The sequence below is a fragment of the Puma concolor genome, chromosome A1, assembly GCF_028749965.1.
Source record: "Puma concolor isolate L17-30 chromosome A1, mPumCon1.1.hap2, whole genome shotgun sequence".
Lineage (NCBI taxonomy): Eukaryota > Metazoa > Chordata > Mammalia > Carnivora > Felidae > Puma > Puma concolor.
In genome coordinates, this window is record NC_141667.1 from 35,596,471 (window position 1) to 35,620,717 (window position 24,247).

General features: G+C 40.4%; 1 protein-coding gene across 5 annotated transcripts in view; it reads left to right on the forward strand.

The window, feature by feature from the left end:
• The window catches only part of NNT (nicotinamide nucleotide transhydrogenase), a 96,731-nt gene that overhangs the window by 11,258 nt on the left and 61,226 nt on the right, over window positions 1-24,247 (forward strand). For all 5 annotated transcript variants that reach the window (XM_086678347.1, XM_086678351.1, XM_086678337.1 and 2 more), the window contains exons 4-7: window positions 1,950-2,167; window positions 6,836-6,923; window positions 13,099-13,187; window positions 18,601-18,788. In XM_086678347.1, the coding sequence (XP_086534473.1) occupies window positions 1,950-2,167; window positions 6,836-6,923; window positions 13,099-13,187; window positions 18,601-18,788 (583 nt within the window). The remainder of the gene's footprint in view (window positions 1-1,949; window positions 2,168-6,835; window positions 6,924-13,098; window positions 13,188-18,600; window positions 18,789-24,247) is intronic.

The following is a 24,247-nucleotide window of genomic DNA, read 5'->3' on the forward strand; positions in this document are numbered from 1 at the left end:
AGGACTGAACGTACCCTGATCTTCTGATATGTAGAAGGAACAGTGATTTAACTGACCTAAGTGCTATTTCTAGAGAGGGCAGGGCTGCCTTGGAGAAAGCAGCACGGGGCTGAGTAGAGACAGCCTTACCTACTTTAATGAAAGGTCTTAATGTGTAATAGAAATCTATGTGCTGAAGAGCTTCAGACATAAAATCTGAAGTAAAAAAAAATCAAATGGAAAAAGGAAGGGACTATCACAAGTGTACCTTAGATAATTATCAGGGAGTAGCATTAGCCTAAATCCTAAGCCTTCTGCAGCCAAGACAAAGAGGGAGATAGGGATTGTAGTAGCATGATTACTAGGCAAAAAGAAGCTCCTCACTTGTTCAGGAAAGACCAGCTTTTTTTGGTATGTGTGTTAATTTGTAAGGGGCATCAATCATGTAACTGTTTTTTTTTTTTGTTTGCTTTTTTTTTCTTTTAACATAAATTCTACTGAATAACTTGGTAGAGTAGTGATCTTTGCAGAAGACAAAACAATTTTTTGGTGTGGAAATTAACAGTGAAATTTATGGTATGTGGGGAAGTTGCAATTCAGCCAAAACTTTTAAAGTGTTTAGGTGTACAGATACTTGGTGATATAACTTAGTATAGTAAAAGAGCTTAGGGCAAATAGAAAAATGAGTATGATCCATTCCAACATATGCTCCAGGGATCAAAACCTTTTGAGATACCCCACAGTAAAGGGTTAGTAAGGTGTATATAAGTTGTGGAAGCACTTTGTGTTCCTTTAGATCCACAGCGTGTATGAGCATGTTACAAGCACGGAGAAATCCTATGATATAGTAACTTAGATAACTTTATACTTGCATTAGTAAACTATTTTTGAGTCAAGCCTGTTAACATCCTGGGGAACTAGTGATCCAAAAAGCACATTCAGGAAAACATTCTGTTGACTTAACTCACTCATATGCCAACAGTCTCAGCTGAGCATTTGATAAGGGCCAGTAGGATTAATTCAAAGTTGACCTCTAATTTTTATTAAATCTATATTTTAGATTCTCAATGAGGAAAAATAGACCTTGCCAGAGAGTCTTTTTAAGTTTATTTTAGAGAGAGGGAGAAGAGAGAGGGAGGGAGGGAGGGAATGAGTAGGGGAGGGGCAGAGAGAGAGAGAGGGAGACACAGAATCTGAAGCAGGCTCCAGGCTCTGAACTGTCAGCACAGAGCCTGATGTGGGGCTTGAACCCACAAATCGCAAGATCATGACCTGAGCTGAAGTCAGATGCTTAACCAACTGAGCCACCCAGGCGCCCCTAGAGAGTCTTAGAATCCAGAACCTTAATTAAAATCATATGTGTCACCAGATCAAGAACTGACATGGCAGTAACAAAGATGTTTCCTAGGTAAATGAGATGAAGTGCTATGAAATGAAAATATTGACCCAGTGTTTGTGTTTCTGTTTCCTTTAAAAATTTAAGTCCCTGAGCTATTGTTTTCTGGGCTTACTTGCCTAAAAGTGCTACTGTGAACTTAGAGCTAAGGACATGATACATGTTAATTGAAGATCGATTTTAAACTTGGATATAAAACACACCTTAAAAGCCCACAAATGAATCTGCTTATCTGAATGTGTTTCTGCAGAAACTTAGGAAAAGCTGGCAATGGTAAAGCCATGTTATGAGCCTTACTTAAAAATAAAATTTTGGGTGGGGGGGGAACCTTCCAGAATGATAGCATGCTCTTTACTCAGATCAGTTCCTAGGTTGGTCATCAGTCAGAGGACAGATGGCAAAGATCTTGGTGCTCCTTACCTTGTTTAGGAATTTAGTCCAAAATTTATTGCTGAAAGATTACTTCTGGCCTATTATTTCAATCATGGCATGTCATTTAGATTGTCCTGTTTACTTAAAAATATGATAAAGGTATTTACATTATTAATCAGTGACTTGACTTTTTTTTCCTCAGGTGCGAGCTCCCATGGTTAATCCAACATTAGGTGTTCATGAGGTCGACCTTTTAAAGACATCGGGAACATTGATTAGCTTTATTTACCCAGCCCAAAATCCAGACTTGCTAAATAAACTTTCTAAAAGAAAAACTACAGTTTTGGCGATGGACCAGGTTCCAAGAGTCACGATTGCTCAGGGATATGATGCGCTAAGCTCCATGGCCAACATTGCTGGGTATGTTGATTCCTTTCCATTTTGGTTGAACAAAGCACAGTGCTACTCTAGAAACATGCTCATTGTGACTCTTCTCTCTTATAGTGCTTTTACTTGTAATAATTGTTGGGGATAAAAGTGCCAACACTTTGAGAGTGCCCTTATTTATTTTTTTAATTAAAAAAAAATTCTTTTAATGTTTATTTCTGAGAGAGAGAGAGAGAGAGAGACAGAGAGACAGAGAGAGAGACAGAGACAGCACAAGTGGGGGAGGAGTAGAGAGAGAGGGGACACAGAATCCAAAGCAGGCTCCCGGCTCTGACCTATCAGCACAGAGCCTGATGCAGGGCTTGAACTCACAAATGATGAGATCATGACCTGAGCTGAAGTTGGAGGCTTCACTGACTGAGCCACCCAGGTGCACCAAAAGTGCCCTTATTTTTTAAGGCTCGGTTTATTATTTCATAGTTAAAAGAAATGACTCTTCATATTCTACTCTTCATGGGTAGAAGTCTTGTTTCCTTCCACCAGAGCAAATGATTGTGAAATTATTTGTATGAGGAATAGACTGTCTTGCATGTATGTGTGTATATACGTGTATACACATGTATACATTAGGTAGAAATTGCTACTTTTTTTCTTAAAAAAAATTTTTTTTTGATGTTTATTTACTTTTGAGAGAGAGAGAGAGAGACAGAGCACAAGTGGGGGAGGGACAGAGAGAGGGAGACACAGAATCCAAAGCAGGCTCTGGGCTCTGAGCTGTCAGCACAGAGCCTGATGCGGGACTTGAACCCACAAACCGTGAGGTCATGACCTGAGCCAAAGTCGGATGCTTAACCGACTGAGCGACCCAGGCACCCTGCTACTTTTTTTCAGATTTTATTTGAGACAATTGACATATAACATTGTGTAAATTTAAGGTATAAATATAATGATTTGATATATCAGTATATTGTGAAATGATTGCCACAGTAAGTTAGTTAACATAAATTGCTGTTTTTATAGGTCAAAAAAGGTCAGATATTGGCAGTTTCATATTGTTCAACCTGACACATACATATTAGCATTTACCATTTTAATTGTTTTGCTTAGGTAAATTCATAAAATATTTAGCAAATAGGGAAAATGTCTGTATTTGGCAAAGTTCTACCTGGTGTCAAAACACGTATTAATAGGGGCACCTGGGTAGCTCAGTCGGCTAACTGTCCAACTTCAGCTCAGGTCATGATCTCACTGTTCATGAATTTGAGCCCCACGTCAGGCTCTGTGCTGACAGCTCAGGGCCTGGAGCCTGCTTTGGATTCTGTGTCTCCCTCTCTCTCTGTACCCCCCTGCCCCCACTTATACCCTGTCTCTCTCTCAAAAGTAAATAAATGTTAAAAAAGTTTTAAAAAATTATTACCCCCCCTCCCCCCCAAACCACATATTGATAACTGAGGGCTAACTACGTCCTCTTACCTTTGCCCGCCACTGCTGCGTTCCCACTTTACTGCCTGAAGAGCTGCGCTGAGAGGAGACTAAGGCCCCTCCTGCTCTGAGGAACAGGGCTGTGACTGAGCAATCACTCCTGCCCGGGGGGATGGGGTGTATCGTGTTGCTGACTGCCTAGAGAGCGGGAAAAATCTGGAAATTGAAGATGCGTATGAAATCAACTCCTCAGGAGATAGTTGAATTAGATTTTAAGCATGCGAACTGCTGATAGTGACAATTTGCTAATATGAATGAGGCACCAACAAATGAAAACGGTTAAAAAAAAATCAAACGGCGCATGCAAGAGAGACTAACGTTAATAAAGCCTTTTATGGCCTGACACATGACCTGAAGGTTTTCTTAGGTTTTATAGCTTAGGTGTAGCATATCAGCTAGGCCAATAGATCAAATAGAGTCTACTTTGGGTTTCATTTTTGAAAGAAAAGCAGAAAACAAAAAGGACAAGCTAAAAACACATTTTGTTATCCTTACTATAACATAGCAAATGGTTGGTTTGAAGATATTTTTTGCGATATAAAGTATACACCAAAGGACAAAATAAATTTTTGCCATATTATTTTGTTTGTAGAAAAGTTACATTATGTATCATGGGACTTCAAAGATTTTCTTTTATTTTTTTTAAAGTTTACTTATTTATTTTGAGAGAGTGAGCGAGTACAGGGGAGGGGCAGAGAGAATCCCCAGCAGGCTCTGCACTGTCAGCCAGGAGCCTGATGCGGGGCTCGCACTCACGAACTGTGAGACCATGACCTGAGCCGAAACCAAGAGTTGGATGCCTAACTGAATGAGCCACCCAAGTGCCCTGAGACTTAAATGTTTTCTGTAGAAAACGTACAATGTGATCTTTGATTTTGTCTTGTGAAATGTAGAATATGAAAGGTTATCAAAGCCAGTGGTTCCAGCCCAGTGCTTTTTAGCCGTAGAATCTTTTGGGCAAATGACATATTATGAGGCAATATAAACAAATGCAATAAGAGCAGAGTGGCCTTAGTTGAACTGAGGGACGGAGGGTTGTTCAGAAACATGTTTGTTCTCTACCCCACCCAGTATGGCCCCAGAGTTGGCTGGAATTTGAACCTTTGGGGATCCATGGGACACAGTTTGAAGAATCGCTATCTTACATCCTGAGCTGATATATGCAAAGGGCATAGTTTGAGGTGCATCTTCTAGGATACTTATCCACACAGTACCTGATAAATCATTATCTGAGTCACACACACAGCCATATTACAGTGAAGACACGCTCCTTCCAGTTCATTCATGTCCATTCTGAGCTTTTTTTGCTGTCATCAAAAAGAGGCAAACTGTTATCACTTTTCCCCACTATCAACGTTTTCTTGTACATTCCTGTGTAACTCATCTCATTTTTGTTATTTGTTTCAGAATAGCAGCTGAATCTTTTAAAACATTAATTCCAAAATTTCTTACAGTGGACTTTGAATCTTTATCATGTTTGGTTTTTTGAAAGTTTCTGTCACTTGGATTCAGAAGTAAGACTAACAAGTAACGTGGTCTCTAAAATATTGCCTTTCTGCTATAATATGATTTAAAGTTGTAGTGGTTACCATTATATGCTTTTGCATCAGTTATTATATCAATATTATTTTATAAAAAGTATGGCCAGGAAAAAAATATGATCAGGGAAAGGTTTTATTTTCAGCTAGCAGGTAGATTTTAATAAATAGTTGCATTGTAATTTTAATTATAACGTGTCATAGTTAATGTGTAGAGGTGCCTTTTAAGGATAAAATGCTCTGAAAATGAAATTAGTATAATATGTTAACAGTATCCTCGTAAGAAAAGATGGTATATATGGTATATTTTACTTGTTTTTGCTGCACAGAATGTTTCTTTAGCCAAAAACACTAGGATTTACCAAACACTTATGATGGCAGGCTTTGTGCTAAGTGCTTTACCTGCCTGGTCTCACTTAGTCCTCATAACAACACTAAGAGATGCTCTTTTTGTCCCCACTCTGTAGATGAGGAAACCAAGGATTAGGGACTTAGAGAAATTTACCCAAGGTCACAAAGCCAGTTAGTGGTAGAACTGGGCCCTGCACGGAGGTCACTGTGTCTCAAAATTCCATACTTTCAAATCTTAGCGATCAAGGGAAGTTTTTTTGTTTTGTTTTTTAATTTAATTTATTTATTTTGAGAGAGAGTGTGCACAAGTGGGGGAGGTGCAGAGAGACAGAATCCCAAGCAGGCTCTGCACCATCAGAGTGGGTCTCGAACTCAGGAACCAAATGGCGACTCATAACCTGAGCTTAAGTTGGATGTTTAACCAACTGAGCCACCCAGCTGCCTCAGGGGAAGTTTTTTGTTTGTTTGTTTTTTGTTTTCTGTTTTTTTTTTTTTTTTGGTTTGGTTTGAGGTTAGAATTTTATTATGTACAAGCATATAGCTATATCTCATTTCTTTTTCATTTTAAAGTTTTTCCCTATGACATAAATACTACATAATCATTAAAGAAAATTTGGACAATACAGTGAAGTAAAACAAAGTCTGAAGTGTCTGTAGTTTCAGCACTGGAAGAAAACCGTTGTTAGCATTTTTTTGGTCTTTCCTTCATTTCTTTTTTTACACCAACTGATCTTCTGCAGTGTTCATTCTGAAAAGGCCAGGGAACATCGTGGGTAAGAGTGTGCTTGTGGAGGTAGGATGCCAGCCAGGGTTAGGCTTCTGGTTCTGCCATTTGCTAGCCGAGTGACAGCAAGTCTCTTCCACTCTCTGTGTGTCTGTTTACTCACCTATAAAATGAAGGTAAAAACTGTACCTGTCTGTAGGATTGTGGAGGAGGTTAAAGGAGTAGTTATACATGTAGCACTCAGCGGTTTTTGACACATAGTAGGTACAATTTAAATGTTAGTGATTATCAGGGGCGCCTGGGTGGCGCAGTCGGTTAAGCGTCCGACTTCAGCCAGGTCACGATCTCGCGGTCCGTGAGTTCGAGCCCCGCGTCAGGCTCTGGGCTGATGGCTCGGATCCTGTTTCCGATTCTGTGTCTCCCTCTCTCTCTGCCTCTCCCCCGTTCATGCTCTGTCTCTCTCTGTCCCAAAAATAAATAAACGTTGAAAAAAAAAAAAAATTTTAAATGTTAGTGATTATCTTTGACTATTAAAGCTTCATTGGTGGCTTACAATAATATATTAGTCTAAGCTCTTTAATTTTATGGAAATATTTATTTTTTCAGCTACAAAGCTGTTGTACTAGCAGCAAATCATTTTGGACGGTTTTTTACTGGTCAGATCACAGCTGCTGGAAAAGTTCCTCCAGCTAAGGTAGGTAGAACTTTTAATGTTTCTTCAAATATGAATTATTTATAATTTTTTTAATGTTTATTTATTATCAAGAGACAGACACAGAGCGTGAACAGGGGAGGGGCAGAGAGAGGGGGAGACACAGAATCTGAAGCAGGCTCCAGGCTCTGAGCTGGCAGCACAGGGCCCGACGTGGGGCTCGAACCCACGAACCGTGAGATCATGACCTGAGCCGAAGTCGGACACTCAACCGACTGAGCCACCTAGGAGCCCCCATAATATGAATTATTTAAAGGTAAGGGTATGTGTAGTACTAAAATACAGTTATTTTAAAAGTTTTGTTCTGTGTTAACTTCACAGTGTTAACCCTGTGTATATTTGGTACAAATATATGGTAAAGCCTCAAAGCTGTGTATGTTTGCTTGACAAAAAAGAATTTTGACATTTCTGGAAGTTCTAGGTTTTTTTTTTTTTTTTTTTTTACTTACTAACTTGAATTCTTAAAGGGGTTTTGGATAACTTGTTCTGTGTATGTAGGGTGTTTATTACTGATGTTTGAAAAAGCTTCAAGATACCATTCAGTAGATTCTTGATTTCCCAATGTTGTGACACTTGGTTCATGGAAAAGATTGTCTTAGTTTTGTAGATTCTAGATTTCCCAATTGTGACATTTTGTTCATAGAAAAGATTGTTTTAGTTTTTTCACTGGGCAGAGAGAGAGGGAGAGAGAGAATCCCAAGCAGGCTCCCAGCTGATAGCGCAGAGCCTAACTTGGGGTTCCCTCCCACGAGCCATGAGATCACTATCTGAGCCAAGGTCAAGAGTTGGACACTTAACCGACTGAGCCGCCCAAGCACCCCTTCACTTTTTTTCAAATATGGGTTAAGAGGACGGAAAAAGGGAGGTGTTGTATTTGGGTAATTGGCAAAGGAAGTGGGTGTGGTTTCTTTAATGTAGATTGAAAGCAGAGAGGAGCAGTTGATGACAGGTTGGGATGGCTAGGTAAAAGAATAGATTATGTTATGACCCTTCAACATTACATATACTAATTGACCATATAAGCATGTTGTCTCGGTATAGAAAATAGGACTTTAAATGTTGTTCATCTATCTGAAGAGTATACTCTCTGCCTGTAGGCATAGGTTTACTCAGTGCTTCCTGCTCTTATGTACTTTGTTATATAAACCGAGAACGCACATGAAATAAATCTCCTAGAAAAAAATGAAAAAAAAAAAAAAAAGATACTAGCAGCTTTGAGAAATAAATTGCTTTAAGAACAGGCCAGGTAAAGAAAATGAAAGTGCTTCGAGTGGAGGCCAGAATACATAACAAGGAAGTTAGCAAACAACAACAGAGATGTGCTATGTGAAGTGACTATGTTTTTTTTTTTTTTTTAAGTTTATTTATTTTATTTAAGTAATGTCTACACCCAAGTGGGGTTCAAACTCATAGCTCTGAGACCAAGAGTCACATGCTCTTCCAGCTGAGCCAGCCAGGTGCCCCTGAAGTGATGACGTTTTGACTCCTTTGTCAGGATCATGAGAATGGGTCTGGCACTTACGGTGGCCAGAAGTTGAATGCTGGTTTTATTTTATTTTATTATTTTTAAAGTTTATTTGAAAGAGAGATCGAGAGCATGTGCGAGTATGCTTGTGCAAGGGATGGGTAGGGGGAAGGGGGAGAATCCCAAGCACAGTGAGGAACTCGATGAGGGGCTGGAACTCACAAACTGAGATCATGACCTGAGCTGCAACCGAGTTGGACGCTTAACCAACTGAGGCACCCAGGTGTCCCTGAATGCTGTTTTCAAACTGGCCAAATGCTTTGATGCACAAATCTGCTACTCAGTTTTGGTTAGACTCTTTCTCGAACTATGTGGAAGCTGAGAGGAAAGCTGTGAATATATAAGAGATTAAAAAGTGAAACAAAAGACCAGAGGCTTAAAGGAAGGAGAATCAATCAGCCCTTAAGAGGTAGAAAAGTGACTGTCTTTCCTGCGAATTTAAATTGCAGCTTCAAAGACTTTGGTTACATGTCAGAAATAGTTACATATTGAAGAATTAGACATTAGGTGAGTTTATCAAGGTAGATTGAAGAATACTTTATTTGACTTTTCTTTAAACACGGAAGGTTCTTACTTGTCTACAATGAGCTATCAGTTAGTTATTTGATGGCTTCCAATATGCCAGGCACTGCTCTAGGAGCTGGACTATGGGATGAACAAGGCAAAGGAGATCCCTGTCATATGAAACTTACACTCTAGTAGGGGCCACGGTGAGGTGATAAATACATAATCTAATCAATAGGTGAGATCATTTTAAATATAAAAAAATGAACAGGATGATAGGATAGTGAGTCATGGGAGCAAGCTGCTTTTGCTAGGGTGATGGGAAGGCTTCCATTTGACATTAGAACCGAGGCCTAATGGATGGTGCGAAAGAAACCAGGTACTTAGGATTTCAGAGGAGCAGCACGTAGGAAAAGGAGCTTCCAAAGGAGCAGCACGTATGAAGCCCTGGGATGGGAAAGAACAGACTAAAGAAGGCTGTTGGTCTGGAGTGTGGTGAGCGATTGGAGATGATGGTGGAAAGGTAGGTTGGGGCTGGATGACGTTGAGCTTCTCTTACAGGTCTTGTTCACATTTTCTCACAGAGGAGGGAAGTGTCTGATTCAGGATTGTTTTGGAAAAACTCACTTTTTTTTTCAAATAGAACGCTTCACTTCTGACATTCTGGTCACCTAATATGTGGGGGTTTTCTCCACACAAAGCAATTCTGTGACACCAGCAGGGTGTGCTACAACTTAACTCTGTTCTAACACTGTCTACCTGGAGGTCGTGTCAGATCCCGCAGGTGAAGAGCTAGTCCCACGAGACTGCCTTCTCCCCGCTTCACATGACATTCGCAAGCTCAGGTTGTTGCCTGTGCCTCTGACAGATTGACTATAAATCATTTGGAGGTTCCCACGACTTCCTCCTTAGGTTCGGTTAATTTGCTAGAACTCAGAGCTCAGGAAAATAGTTTCCTTACTGTTTACCAGTTTGTTATAGAAGGATATGATAAAGGATACAGGTGAACACCCAGATGGAAGAAATGCATGAGGCGAGGGATGTGGGAAGGGGCATGGAGCCCTCCTTGGACACACGACTCTCCCTGCACCTCCGTGTGTTCACCACCCTGGAAGCTTTTAAACCCTGTACTTTGGGGATTTTTTATATGGAGGCTTCATCACGTGGGAACAATGGATGATTAACTCCTTTTCCAGCCCTTTCTCCTCTCTCTGGAGAATGGGAGGTGGAGCTGAAAATTCTCAGCTGCTAACCATGGGCTTTCTGGTGGTCAGCTGTCATCCAGGAGCCAACCAGGAGTCAACTCATTAGAACAAAAGACACTGCTGTCACCCTCAAAATTCTAAGGGATTTAGGAACTCTATCACTAACTGGGGTCAAAGACCAGATATTGGAACAAAAAAATGTTCCTGCTGCAAAAAAATGTTCCTGCTGCTCTTGGTTTTAGGAGTTCTGTGTCAGGAACTGGAGACAGAAACTAATATATATATATTCTATTATCTCACGAGGATTTAAAAAAGTCATCTGGAAGTTCTAGGGGCGAATGGATAGTAGGGGGAAGAGTGAAGGCAAGGCCTGTTCAGAATTGATTGCTGAAATAGTACCCTGGGAAGGTAGTGGCAGTAAAGATGTAGAGAAGGGGGTGGATTGGGAGATCTTTGGGGGTTAACTCCAAGAGTGCTTGCTGAGGGATTGGAGGTAGAAATGTGCAAAGGGAGGGCGCAAGATGACCTCCCTGTTTTGGCTTGAATGGTTATGTTGCACAGTTAGTGCCCTTAACTGAGATGGGGAGGTCAGGAGGAAGAACAGGTTAACTGACTGGAAATTAAGAACATTCCTAAAGGTCATTCCTTTCCCATGGTCTTTCCCCTATTTTCTGAGTATATGTCTATGTTGTGCCAGTTAGCAGTCAGTGCTTTGTATCCCATCATTTAATGTAACTGCCTTCTGGGAAGGTTTTTTAACTGTGTTATTGCAGATACTAAGCAGCTTGCTCAGAGTTACCCAGAACTAGTTGGTAGCCGATTTGGGATTTCACTCCGATTCTTAACCTCTGTCTTTTCCTTCACCCCATCCTGGAGAGAAAGAGTAAGTTTCTGTTGTCAGATCTACCTGGCTTTATTATTGTGTGATTCTGCCTTTTAAATTATGAGGTCTTTTGTTATTTCTGGATTCAGGGTAACTTGGTCTAGTCTTGTGAGTTTTACTTATTTTTATTTCACATTTTCATTGTGTGGAGCAGGGTTGGTGCCTTGGATCCCAGAGCCAACTTGTTCCCTGTGCTCCTTCTTTGTCCCCTTCCCTGTAGCTTAACACCCTCCCCCGTGACCTTCACCATCTAGATCAATTCACATGATCTCGGAGACACTGCTTAGAGGTCACTGGAGTATGGTTTGACTAGCCTTTTTTTTTTTTTTTTTTTTTTTTGAGAGAGAGAGAGCACACAAGTGAGAGCAGAGAGAGAGAGAGAATCCTGAAGTGGGGCCTCGAACTCACAAACTGTGAGACCATGTCCTGAGCTGAAGCCAGATGCTTAACCGACTGAGCTACCCAGGCACCCCTTGACTAGCCTTCTTAAAGAGGTGGAAGGAGGGGCGCCTGGGTGGCTCAGTCGGTTAAGCGTCCGACTTCGGCTCAGGTCATGATCTCACGGTCTGTGAGTTTGAGCCCCGCGTCGGGCTCTGTGCTGACAGCTCGGAGCCTGGAGCCTACTTCCGATTCTGTGTCTCCCTCTCTCTGACCCTCCGCTGTTCATGCTCTGTCTCTCTCTGTCTTAAAAATAAATAAACATTAAAAAAAAATAATTAAAAAAAAAAGAGGTGGAAGGAGATGTGGGCATGATGGGTAGGTGGGGATTTATAAGCTTCACTGTTTTCTGTGGGTGGCTTTTTTCCTTTTCTTTCTTTTTTTAAACAGCAACAAGGAGTTGCCTCAATTGACTGGGAAGTATAATAGAACTTTTCTCTGAAAGGCCCATTCCAGACTGGAGACAACATTGCTCTTATTGTGTTTCTTAGAAGGCCGGGAGACTCTTGTTTCTGAGAAATTCTTTGGTTTTCTTGGCTCTAACTGTTCAGTGGTTAGGGAGATTAGTTATGTTGCTTTGGTCATTCAGATTGGTTCAAAATTAGATAGTTGGTCACCTGCTGTTCTTTCAGAAGCATTTGAACTCAAAATAGGAGGTAGACATTTTATCAAAGTTGTATCCATCTTTGAAACTTATTTTGATATTTTGTGAACATAGAGGAACCTTAACATTTGTGAGGGGAGAGATAGCTAGAATGCTGCGCTAGGAGTTTATTTCAGTGCAGGTAGCTTTTACACACTGAGAAAGATCTGTTAATCTATTTTTCTTTAACGGTTACCTTATTTAATTTTTTTTTTTTTTTTTTTTTAATTTTAGAGAGGGAGAGAGCACATGTGTGAGCACAAAAAAGAGGGGCAGAGGGAGAGAGAGAATCTTAGGCTCCATGCTCAGTGTGGAGCCGGACATGGGGCTCGATCCCATGACCCTGGGATCATGACCTGAGCCAAAATCAAGAGTCTGATGCCTAACTGAGCCACTCAGGCTCCTCAAGACCTGTTAATCTTTAACACGCATAATCCCCATTGTGCTGTATGTGGCTTCCACACTGAGATGCTGGTTGTCAGACTTCTTAGTGAAGGTTGTGGGCCTTTGCCAGCAGTTGTTCCTTTGATAAATTTTTAAAAACAGCGGAGGTTCAGATAAAGTGTTGTCTATCCACTCAGTATATTTGAGGGCTGATCACCACTGCCGGCACCACCTGGTGTATTACTGAATGCTGTGTACCAGGTGCTGATAATTATTAGCTGATGATTTTTCATAGCCAGTTGATAATGAACTTTTTAAAAAACATACTGTTCTGGGGCACCTGGGTGGCTGAGTCGGTTAAATGTCCAACTTTGGCGCAAGTCATGATCTCACAGTTCGTGGGTTCAGCCCCTCAATGGGCTCTGTGCTGACAGCTCGGAGCCTGGAGCCTGCTTCTGTTTCTGTGTCTCCCTCTCTCTCTGCCCCTCCCCCACTTGCACTCTGTTTCTCTCTCTTTCAAAAATGAGTAAACATTAAAAAAAAATGGAAACATACCGTTCTGCCTTTTCCCCTAGATTCTGATAGTTGGTGGTGGTGTTGCTGGGCTGGCTTCTGCAGGTGCAGCGAAGTCTATGGGTGCTATTGTTCGAGGATTTGACACCAGGTAAGTGCTCTATGAGTGACTGCTGTTAAGGTGAAAACATTTTGTTTCAGGTAGATATTATGCTGTCTTTGGAATTTATAAATGGAAGTTTCACATTGAAAACTGCTTTACAAGCTCTTGACATTTCAAAATGTTTCTACTTCTTCCAAGTTAACTCAAAGTAGAAAAATATTATCTAGTGGGAAAAAATATCTAAGGACCCAGACTCCATACAGCAGAAATAATGTAAAAAGCAGAAGAATTGAAAACAAACAACTCGTATTCAGTTTTCTTTATGTGGATTAGCAGTGGGACCAGATTATTCCCATCCTGAGTTTGTAATCTGTTGCTCTGCAGATTGCATTTACAATGCAAGGGAGGACATGAACCAAGATGTCTGTGAGTTAGAGGAGAGTGGTATAGGAGATATTTTGGGGACACCTGGCTGGCTCAGTCACTAGAGCATGTGACTCTTGATCTTGGGGTCATGAGTTTGAGCCCCACGTTGGGCATTGGGTTTCCTTAAAAAAAAAAAGTCAGGGGGCGCCTGGGTGGCGCAGTCGGTTAAGCGTCCGACTTCAACCAGGTCACGATCTCGCGGTCTGTGAGTTCGAGCCCCGCGTCGGGCTCTGGGCTGATGGCTCAGAGCCTGGAGCCTGTTTCCGATTCTGTGTCTCCCTCTCTCTCTGCCCCTTCCCCGTTCATGCTCTGTCTCTCTCTGTCCCAAAAATAAATAAACGTTGGAAAAAAAAAAATTAAAAAAAAAAAAAAAAAGTCAGCATAGGAGGTATTTTGGAAAACAGACTGGGGGGCAGAGGGCGGGGAGAGGTATGCTCTGCATTTTGATGGAAGCAAATAAAGCTGATTGGGCAATAGTGGAGCCCCTAGGAGAAAATACTCAATTATGTTCATTGCATAATACTTTAAAGCAGACATACCAACATTTTCTAGAATTCTTTAAAGAAAAGTTTGATTAAAATTGTTCTTCATTTCAGAAGATATTAGATGCTGGATTTTATTAAATGCTTATTGAGAATTGCTGTTATTTTTATATATGAATACTATTTCAAGGTTAAAATGCATAGTTCTTCATTATCAGCTGAGATCAGTAGAGGAATAATACTGCTGCTAATCTTGAATATAGAATGATCAAAAAAATGTGCAGCCATTCAAAGTTGGAAAGAATGTGACTTTCTGGAGTAAGGAATGTTCCATAGAATATGATTTACAGGGCTTACGTGGAGTTTAGAGAAGTGATGTACTGATAAAAAGCTGTCCTGCTGAAATGAGAAAAGGCTTTTCTGCAATAACGAGGATGCATGCCAAGGATAGCCAGTGTTAAGCATGTTATTTGTGCTTTTAATTTTTAATGTTTGTTGATGTGACGTTTTTGAAGACATCCAAACCTGGAGAGAGGAGGTTGTGCAAGTTTTCAGTGTAGCGACAGTAGCATTAATGCGGAAATGTGCATATTTGACTTAGAGATGATTTGAAACTTGGTGTTGGGTCAGCTGCTGAGAATTTATTGTGTATTTTGATGTCATTGGTTTAGATAGTGTACAGATCTCATAGCTAGAGGATGGCTGTTGCTTAACTCCATTTTTATTTACCATTTACTAGGATAGCTCAAGTACACAATGAAGAAAGATGTGGCTGAACTATATAATCCTTTTCTAAGGATTATGCATACCTCAATCACTATTTTGAGACTAGGGGTTGGTATCATAAATATGAAATCCAAACACATTAGAAAACACACTTGATTATAAATTCTTGTTGGAAGACTGAACAGTATATATTTTCAGATAAACATCCTAAAAACTTAAGGACAACTCATTGCTCATTAATATTAAAGGAGTGTGATTTTTAAATTTTTTCAAACAATAGCTAAGAGATTCCCCTGGTAACAATAGTGAGCATCCTACTTAGTGCCTGTGTCGCAAAGTTTAGAAATAAAATAGCTTTACTTTATTTTTCTTTTTGTGTATGTGTGTGTTCCAATAAAGCTTTATTTCCAAAAACAATTGGCAAGTCAGGAGCTGTAGTTTTCAGACACCTGTACTAATGTTTACTCTCTTCCGGGCATTGTGCTATCTGCTTTGTTTTATTTGTTCTTTACAAACACTCAGGGCACCTGGGTGGCTCAGTTAGTTAAGTGTCTGACTCTTGTTTTTGGCTCAGGTCATGATCTCAAGGTTGTGAGACCAAGCCCTGCTTCTGGCTCTGCACTGGGCGTGGAGACTGCTTAAGATTCTCTCTCTCCCTCTGCCCCTCCCCTGCTTGTGCTCTCTTTCTTTCTCAAAAATAACAACAAAAAAACCTATGATGTGGGGATGATTAGCCCTATTTTACATACTATAGACATATCAATTTTATAACATTCAGTTTCCTTTCTTATCATAAAACTAATACATGCTTATTCCCCCAATTCAAAAAAAACATTAAAAAGTACAAAAAGTGAAAATAAAATAGCCTATTCCCTGGAAAGAACTGTGAACAGTATATATTGTCTTTTCTACACATTAACTAAAAATGTAATTTTACTAACAGTACTATTTTAACTGGCTTTGTTTTTACTTAGCAGTTGATTGTGAAGATCTTGACTTACCTACAAACATATTTAATGGCTGCATAGGATTCCACTGTGTGGAAATAGAGTGACTTCTTTAATTAGTCTTCTATAATGGACATTTTCACTGTATATAAACAATACTGTATATATGTCTATGTAAGAACATATGTATTTGGAGATAGTTCATTATTTCCTTAGGATAAATTCCTAGAAATGAAATTTTGGGGTCAAAAATATTCACATCTTACTTACACTTTGATACATTATAATAGTTTTAAGTGATAATTATTTTGAGGGCAGAGATTCTAACATAGCATTTATGTTTCTGATTATTTATACATGTCCATTATTGAAAAATACAGAGAAACATCAGAAAATGAAAATACCTTTATAATTCTACCAGCTAGATCCAATTGCTAATGATTTTTTTTGGTATCATTTCTTATAGATATTTATGCAGATACCCTTTGAATGAAATTGTGATCACTCACACATACATATAGGTCATTTCAAATTCATCTTATTGGGGCGCCTGGGTGGCGCAGTTGGTTAAGCGTCCGACTTCAGCCAGGTCACGATCTCGCGGTCCGTGAGTTCGAGCCCCGTGTCGGGCTCTGGGCTGATGGCTTGGAGCCTGGAGCCTGTTTCCGATTCTGTGTCTCCCTCTCTCTCTGCCCCTCCCCCGTTCATGCTCTGTCTCTCTCTGTCCCAAAAATAAATAAACGTTGAAAAAAAAAATTTTTTTTAAATTCATCTTATTTCATTAAAACTAGTATACATTTCTTAAACTTTGTAAACAGCAGTATCCTTTTGGCTGTAAGGAATAGAAAACACCAATTCAGACTGGCTTAAACTCTAAATAAATGTATTAGCTCTTTTAAATGAAAATCCATGGGAAGGAGTCCCTTTTCACATTCGAGTCAGCAGTTCATTGGTGCCGTCCAGGACCGGGTTCTTTCTGTCCTCTCGGCTGTCCTCAGCTTTGGCTAATTTCCCTGTGTCACAAGTTGGCCTTCCTGGGCAATCAGGACTACAAGCTTCCTTGTTCAAGCCAGCAGAAAGGGTGAGAACCTCTTGCTGAATCATGTCCTACCCTTTGTGTCCTCTCTCTGACCATGACTGTTGCTTGGGACTGATGGCCTCAGGCCACGGTTTCCCAAACTTCCCTGATGGCCAGAATTACCTGCAGCTCTTGCTAAAAAGAAAGCTTCTGGCCTCTCCCCTGGAGATTGTAATTCAGTGGGTCTGGGAAGGGGTCGATGTCATTAGTGGGGTTTGGGATTCACTATCGTGGGATAGGGGTTGGTAAGTTAAACGCACTTTCCACCACAGAACTGAGATCTTTGTTGGCTCTGGTTTTCCAACTAGTACACGGTGCATGGCTAGAGTTTATTTTTTTAAACTGAATGTATTTTTATATAGTTTGAATGTGTTGGCTGTTCACATTTTAACATACACTATTTATAGGTTGCTTTTTTCAAACACAATTTAATGAGGACTAGGAACAAAAATCACTTTATTAAAATATTTCTAAGAGTCCATTATATGAGAGAAGTCCCCATAAATCAGAACATTTACAAATGAAAATCTCAACCTGAGTGATTGGAATGAAGTCAAATCTTAACGTAGGTCAGAGCTCATGTCATCATTGACAATGGAGGCCCAAGAAACATAATTGATTATTGGAGTTATCAATAGTGAAATTCCTTTTGCAACTGAACTAAGTAGAAGTTGGAATTCCCTATAATTTTTATTTTTCCAGAAAAAAAAAGTTACAGAAGTGGTATGCACTTCTGGAGATAATTGAAATAGTCCAGTCAAAGATATCAAAAGAAAATCTCCAGTTTTGAAGATAGTTCGTTCTTCTTAAAACTCAACACCCAAAAAATAAATTAAAAATTGGGCAGAAGACATGAACAGACATTTTTCCAAAGAAGACATCCAGATGGCCAACAGACACACGAAAAGAGGCTCAACAGCACTGATCATCAGGGAAATACAAATCAAAACTACGGTGAGATACCACCTGACACCTGTCAGAATGGCTAAAATCAGTAACACAAGAAACAACAGGTGTTGGTGAGGATGTGAAGAAAAAGGAACCTTCTTGCACTGTTGGTGGGAATGCAAACTAGCGCAGCCACTCTGGGAAACAGTATGGCGGTTCCTCAAAAAGTTAAAAATAGAAGTACCCTACGATCCAGCAATTGCAATACTAGGTATTTACCCAGAGAATATAAAAACATTAATTTAAAGGGATACATGCACCTGATGTTTATAGCACCATTATTTACAATAGCTAAATTATGGAAATAGCCCAGTGCCCTTTGACTAATGAATGGATAAAGAAGATGTGGTATATGTGTACAATGGAATATTATTCAGCCATAAAAAGAATGAAATCTTGCCATTTGCAACAATATGGATAGAGCTGTATTAAGCTAAGTGAAATAAGTCAAAGAAAGACAAATACCATATGATTTCACTCATATGTAGAATTTAAGGAACAAAACAAGCAAAGGGAAAAGAGAAAGAAGGAGGGGTAAACCAAGAAACAGACTGTTAACTATAGAGAACAAACTGATGGTTACCAGAGGGAAGGTAGGTGGCAGGGGGATGGGTGAAACAGGTAATGGGGATGAGGAAGTGCACCTTTTGTGATGAGCACAGGGTGTTCTATGGAAATGTTGAAACACTGTATTGTACACCTGCAGCTGATATTACACTGTTATGTTAGCTAACAGGAATTTGAATAAAACCTTAAAAAAAACCCCAGCCCCCCAAATATGTATGTAAATGATGATCTCGATTTCTGCATTAAGGGCCTGAAATAACCCCTGCTTTCCCTTCAATAATCACCAGAGCTGCAGCTTTGGAGCAGTTCAAGTCTCTTGGTGCTGAGCCCTTGGAGGTGGACTTGAAGGAATCTGGTGAAGGACAAGGAGGATATGCGAAAGAGATGTCCAAAGAGTTCATCGAAGCTGAAATGAAGCTCTTTGCTCAACAGTGCAAGGAGGTGGATATCCTCATCAGCACAGCCCTTATTCCAGGTGTGTCATTAAGCCCGGGGTCATCAAAAGCACTTTCACTGATGATATTTTAAAATGAGGGTGAGAGTTGTTCAACATGTGAATTGCTTTAAGTAAAGATTAATTTACTTTCTAGGAATTGAGAAAGCATATGAAAGGCAGAAAAGACCAAAATCACTGTAGCCTGTAGAGAAAAATGATCGTTAATAATGTGATATGTTTTTGTTCAGTCTTTTTTTTCCACGTATTTTTATCTAGCCGTGTTCATAGGTCATATTCTGTGTACAAAATTCTATTTGTAAGCAATTTCCTGTTTACACCTTTGATAAATTGGTTTTTAATTTATTTCTGTTCTCTTTGTTAAGATACAATGTTCTTATTGTAGGACATTCAAACAGGACTGAAAAATATGAAGAACAAAAGTACAGACCTAAAATTCCACCAGAGATGGCTGTTACTAATATTTTAGCCATTTTCCCATGCATGAGAGAGAAAGGGACTTTGCGTGTGTGTGTGTGTGTGTGTGTGTTTGTGGAATTTCTGGTATATATTTTTCACTAAAGGATATGGCACTTTATCACTTTTTAATTATTTCCTTTGGCATGTTTGGTCTTTGCAACCAAATTGTAAGCTTTTTGATGGCAGGAATTACTTTTCAGTCCTTTGCCACATCCTCTTCTAAAGAATATTCTTCATTCAGTAGATGATTGATGCCAAATCAGTAAGCTCTTATTAATCAGTAAAGAGTAACTTGACCTAGCAAGATTTGGGATTGAAAAACATTCCACCTTTTTTCTTCCTTTCCTTCTGTTATTGAATGATGAATACCATGCCGACTCTAATATTTTCCTTTCTGAAAGGAAGTGGGCCAGATAATGAGAGTTTACAGGGCTAATGGTTACTTGTATCAGATCTTACTAAAGGAGACTTGCTTTCTCTGGGGGCCTGTGGAACATTAGAAGTTGCTTTGTCATGAGACCATGGGAGAGGAGAAATTCTCATCTGACATCTTCCCCCAAACCCCCAGTCTGAATAATATACAAGCAAGGGCAGGAAGTTGATTGACATCATATCTATGAGCTTGTGGGGGAAAATATGTCCCTCAAGCTCTTCTTTCTGTCCTGTTTACCTGAGTGATACCAGATAGGTAAGCTGGGCTCTCAAGACAACCAGCATCCCACCAGAGCTGGCTACATGAAGCAGACTGGACAGGCTCGTGACATGGCTCAGCCCATAGAAGAATCTGTGAGTGTAGAAATGAGGCTGGGTCGGTCACTGGAGGCGGAATGCAGATCAGTCAGGCAAGCCAGGGGCTCAGGGTGATATTTTGAAATCTGCCGGCTATGATAGGACGCATGAACAAGCAGTGGCAGGAGGGCATTTAAGGATTTTGTTCTTTCCTTTTGTGGCAGTGGCCTCTGGCCCAGCTGTTGCATGGGTGGCTTTGAAGGAGGGATGGGGTGGCCTTTACTGTAGCTACCATCTGACCTTTGGAAGTTAGCTCTATGGTGGAGAGTGGTTATGAGCTGACTAGGTATAAGTGGCCAGTAGAGGGTGCTAAAACATTTCCTCATGGAGTAAATGATGCGGACATGAAGCTAGTTTTAGTCAAGTCATACTCTCATTGGACACGGGATACTTTGGACATAGTATATATAATTATTATTGATTATAAAGCCCAAAGTAAGCGATACAACTCAAGACTTCTTATGTAAAACACATAACTGACTTTTAGGGTCTACCCTTCCCTGATAATATCTTTTTTTTTTTTTTTTTAAATAATTTCCTAATAGTGTATTTTGGTAAAAGGTCAAATAGTCTTAGAGAAGATTTGTTAAAAACGTTTTGTTAATCTGTTCCACTGAAGCTTTACTGTTTTCCGTCTTTTCTGAAGCTGTGATCTGCTTGGAGCACATTTAAGTTAGACAAAGTCCTTGACCAGTGGACTGACCCAGAGCCGGTACTCAGAGGGCTGGTCTTTCTGTTACCCTTTTTTTTGTTTTATTTGAAAACAGAAAAGAAAGAAAGGAAGGAAGGAAGGAAGGAAAGAAAGAAAGAAAGAAAGAAAGAAAGAAAGAAAGAAAGAAAAAGTATTATAAGGAAGAAGATCTTTCTAAAGGTTTTTCATATTGCTTGGGGAACTGAGACCTGAAAGCATAAAGCATGAGCATTAAAACAAAAAGAGGAAAAGATTCTATAAAGGCATAACACCCTTTGAAAAACCATCCGTGGCATTAAACGTTTACTGGTTTATGTCCTGAGCCTTTGCATAGGTCACCTGATGGTGTGTTGAGCTCATGAAAGACTCTTGGAACAGTTGTTCTCAAGTTTTCCTTGAGTGGATCCAGAGGAGATTAAGTCAAATGTCAAAAGTCCTTCAAGCTGAGATTGCTTGCTAGGATCCAGGTGCCTTGGAGGCTGCCCTGAAGACCTGACATGGATAAGAATGCCGAGAGGGGCACCCGGGCAGGTAGCTAGCTTCAGGTAGCAACCTCACAGAGTTGGTAAATTTTCATTCCTCCAAGTCCAGGGGCTTGAAAGAAAAATAATGGTATATTTATGTTGATTGGATGTGGAATGAAATATTTCTGTAGCTCACTAATTATTTTGCTGCCTCGTGCCATCATCTGGACTCCCTAGATTGGGTTGGGTGAAGGGTTAAAGGCTGGAGTGTCATTTAACACAGGTCGCTTCAGGATAGAGTTGACAGTCCCATTTTGTGGTGCTGTGCACACAAGGGAAAGCTCTCAGCTTTCCTGTCCAGCTCTTTGCCTTTTGGGGCTATTGTTAAAGAGGAAGGCAGCCCCACCTTTGGTCATGTTCAGGCTGTGCTCACAATCTTTTCTGTTAAACTTTTTGCAACCAAAGAGATTTTTCAGCATCTTTATTGTTCTGGCACCCTTTTAGACTTTCCATACACTTGGAATATTTCATCAGGTTGAAATCAGGTTTCAACCTGAATCAGGTTGAAAATGTGATGGGTAAGTTAGGGAGGGGTGGTGTGGGGTGAGGAGGAATCGTATGGTTTAGCACTACCTCTCTGTCAGGCATATTTCACCTAAATCCCAGTGTAAGAATGAGGAGTTCTGTGGTGCCCATGCTAAATCTCCTCTGACAGAAACAACCTTCTCCATATAAAACCTTCCTGATGACTGTCTCACTAAAAAATTATAACCTTGTAAGCTCCTCCACCTTTCCTGCTCTCCTCTTTGCCCCCTCCTCAGGTCTTGCCCTTATTTTGTAATTGAACCATAGCTACTGGAAAGCCTGGGTTTTTTGTTTAGTAATGATGGCAGTGACTTGGACCACTGGGGTTCCCACCATCATTGGACAAGGCACCTGAAGTGATCAGGATTGGCTTACAAGCCCCGCCCACCATGCCTTCAAGTTCATGCTCCTTGGTAAGGTATCTGTTGCCTTTTAATTTCTAGTCTCATTTCGCCTTCGGGCCTCATGTTAAACTAATTTCTTACTCTCTGGGCCTAATTTCAGTCATGCTGGCTGCTATTGTCTTTTCAAATAGGCCAAGGACTTTCAGACCTTTGCACATATTGTTCCTTCTCTTTGGAATGCTATCGCTGCCTTTCCCTGCCTTTTGAAATCCTGCTTAACCCAGTTACTGCTTCCTCCGCGGTTTCTGCTCTCTCCTACTCATCCGTAAACACTGTTCTTTCTGCACCCACAGCACTCTCTGCCTGTGCCATGGATTCCCCATAGTTCCCAGTCTCATTGCCCCTAGTGGCCCCATGCAGCATATGTTGGGCTTCTTAAGATCTGTCATGGTGGGTGCTTACCACAGGGCCCTGTGTACAGCAGGGGTTCAGCAAAAGTTGTTGAGCTAATGTTCCTGGATGCCTTCCTTAGGTCTCCGTTGGTACGGTCTCTTCTTTTTCCAGTGCTATCCAAGGAATGAGAGAGAGAACATTCTGTTGGCTCATTTTTGGATGGGAATAATGCAGAGGCTAACCTAAGACTGGGAACCTAGCTTTCTTAAACTGTCAAAACTAGGACACTTACCAGGTTTGCAATTTAAGGTGGTTAGCTCCTCTTAGGAGATAGACTTAGGAAGTAGTAGAAGGTCTGTCCTGGAGTTAGAAAGTATCTACCAGCCAGGAGGGAAGATAGTCGTTGCTTGATTATAAATTATAATATCTCAGTCCATATATACTTGGACCTCTTTTTAGGCACAATCCAGATTATGGTAACAATACTTTTTATCTACACTAGATAGGGTCTGTAGAATATACCCCTCAAAGGACACTTGTGATAATTTTACGTGACTCTAGAGAATTGGCAGGGCGGCGGGGGGTTGTTTTCCCCAAAATAAAGGCCTTACGCATATCACACCAAACCGGAGAAATTTTGCGGTCTCCTTGGAAAATCAACATTGGTTCTTTATCTGACATTACTTTTGTCTTTTTGAAATCTGTCTTTCATAAAGAGCAGAAATATAGTACAAAAAAATAATTTTTCACAGTAATGTTCACATTTGTTCTTTCAGCCAGGAGAATAAGTGATATGGTGATAACATTTGCCATTTGTGAAATTCCACAAAGACAACACGGCTTTGACAACTCTACAAAGTTTTTGCCTAAAGTAAAGGTTTATTGTTCAGGTTGTTCTTTTCCTTCTCTGTAAGCATGATGATCTGACAGGACAAAGCTCATATAGATTGGCCATTTCTCACTTTTTTTGAATTATTTATTGCTTTGTTTACTGACTAACCTGATTCATCTGCCACCCTCCCCTCCCTCAAATGTATTGTATGACTGTATGGAATTTCTAATATTACTTCTACGAAGTTTCATTTGTTTTCAGAATTTTGAAGGACAGAGAGAAACACTTAAGTGTTGCAACATCAAAGATTGGTAACCACAGGCTGTCTACACACCTCTTCGTAGCTTTCAACACGGACAGGGCAACTTGTCATCAAGAGGAAGATGCCAAGACTGGGGAGCGTCCCATTACCATTTATCAGTCATGACTTCTTAGAGTGTGTTTGAGCACGCCTAGTGAATTATTGGGCCGAATTTAACAAATGTTTGTTAGGAAAATTTATGGCACAGAATTATATTCTGGTTTGGTCTATTATTTCTCCAAACATATGTTGCAAGATTGGAAGTTGTGTTTCCCTCCCTGGCAGTCCCTGAGTTGAAAAGGATTGGGAGGCTGAGGCCATCCCTGGGGAAGCAACACCCCATGGAGTTACTGCTAACAGCTAGTACTGCCTTCCACATGTGTTTCTGTATTTCCTTCTTTCCGCGTTCCCTATACTTTCTTGTGTCTCAGCGTCAGTTAGGGTGGTCTGGCTGCTATAACAAATCAGCACAAAAGCCTGGACGTGATAGAAATTTACTTCTTGCTCAGTTAGCAGTAACGGGTGGTTGACATGTTGGTGGGCATCTCTCCTTCACGTGGTCATCTGGGGATTCAGGTATGACAGTGTCGCCATCATCATGATGAGGCTCTGAAGATCACTG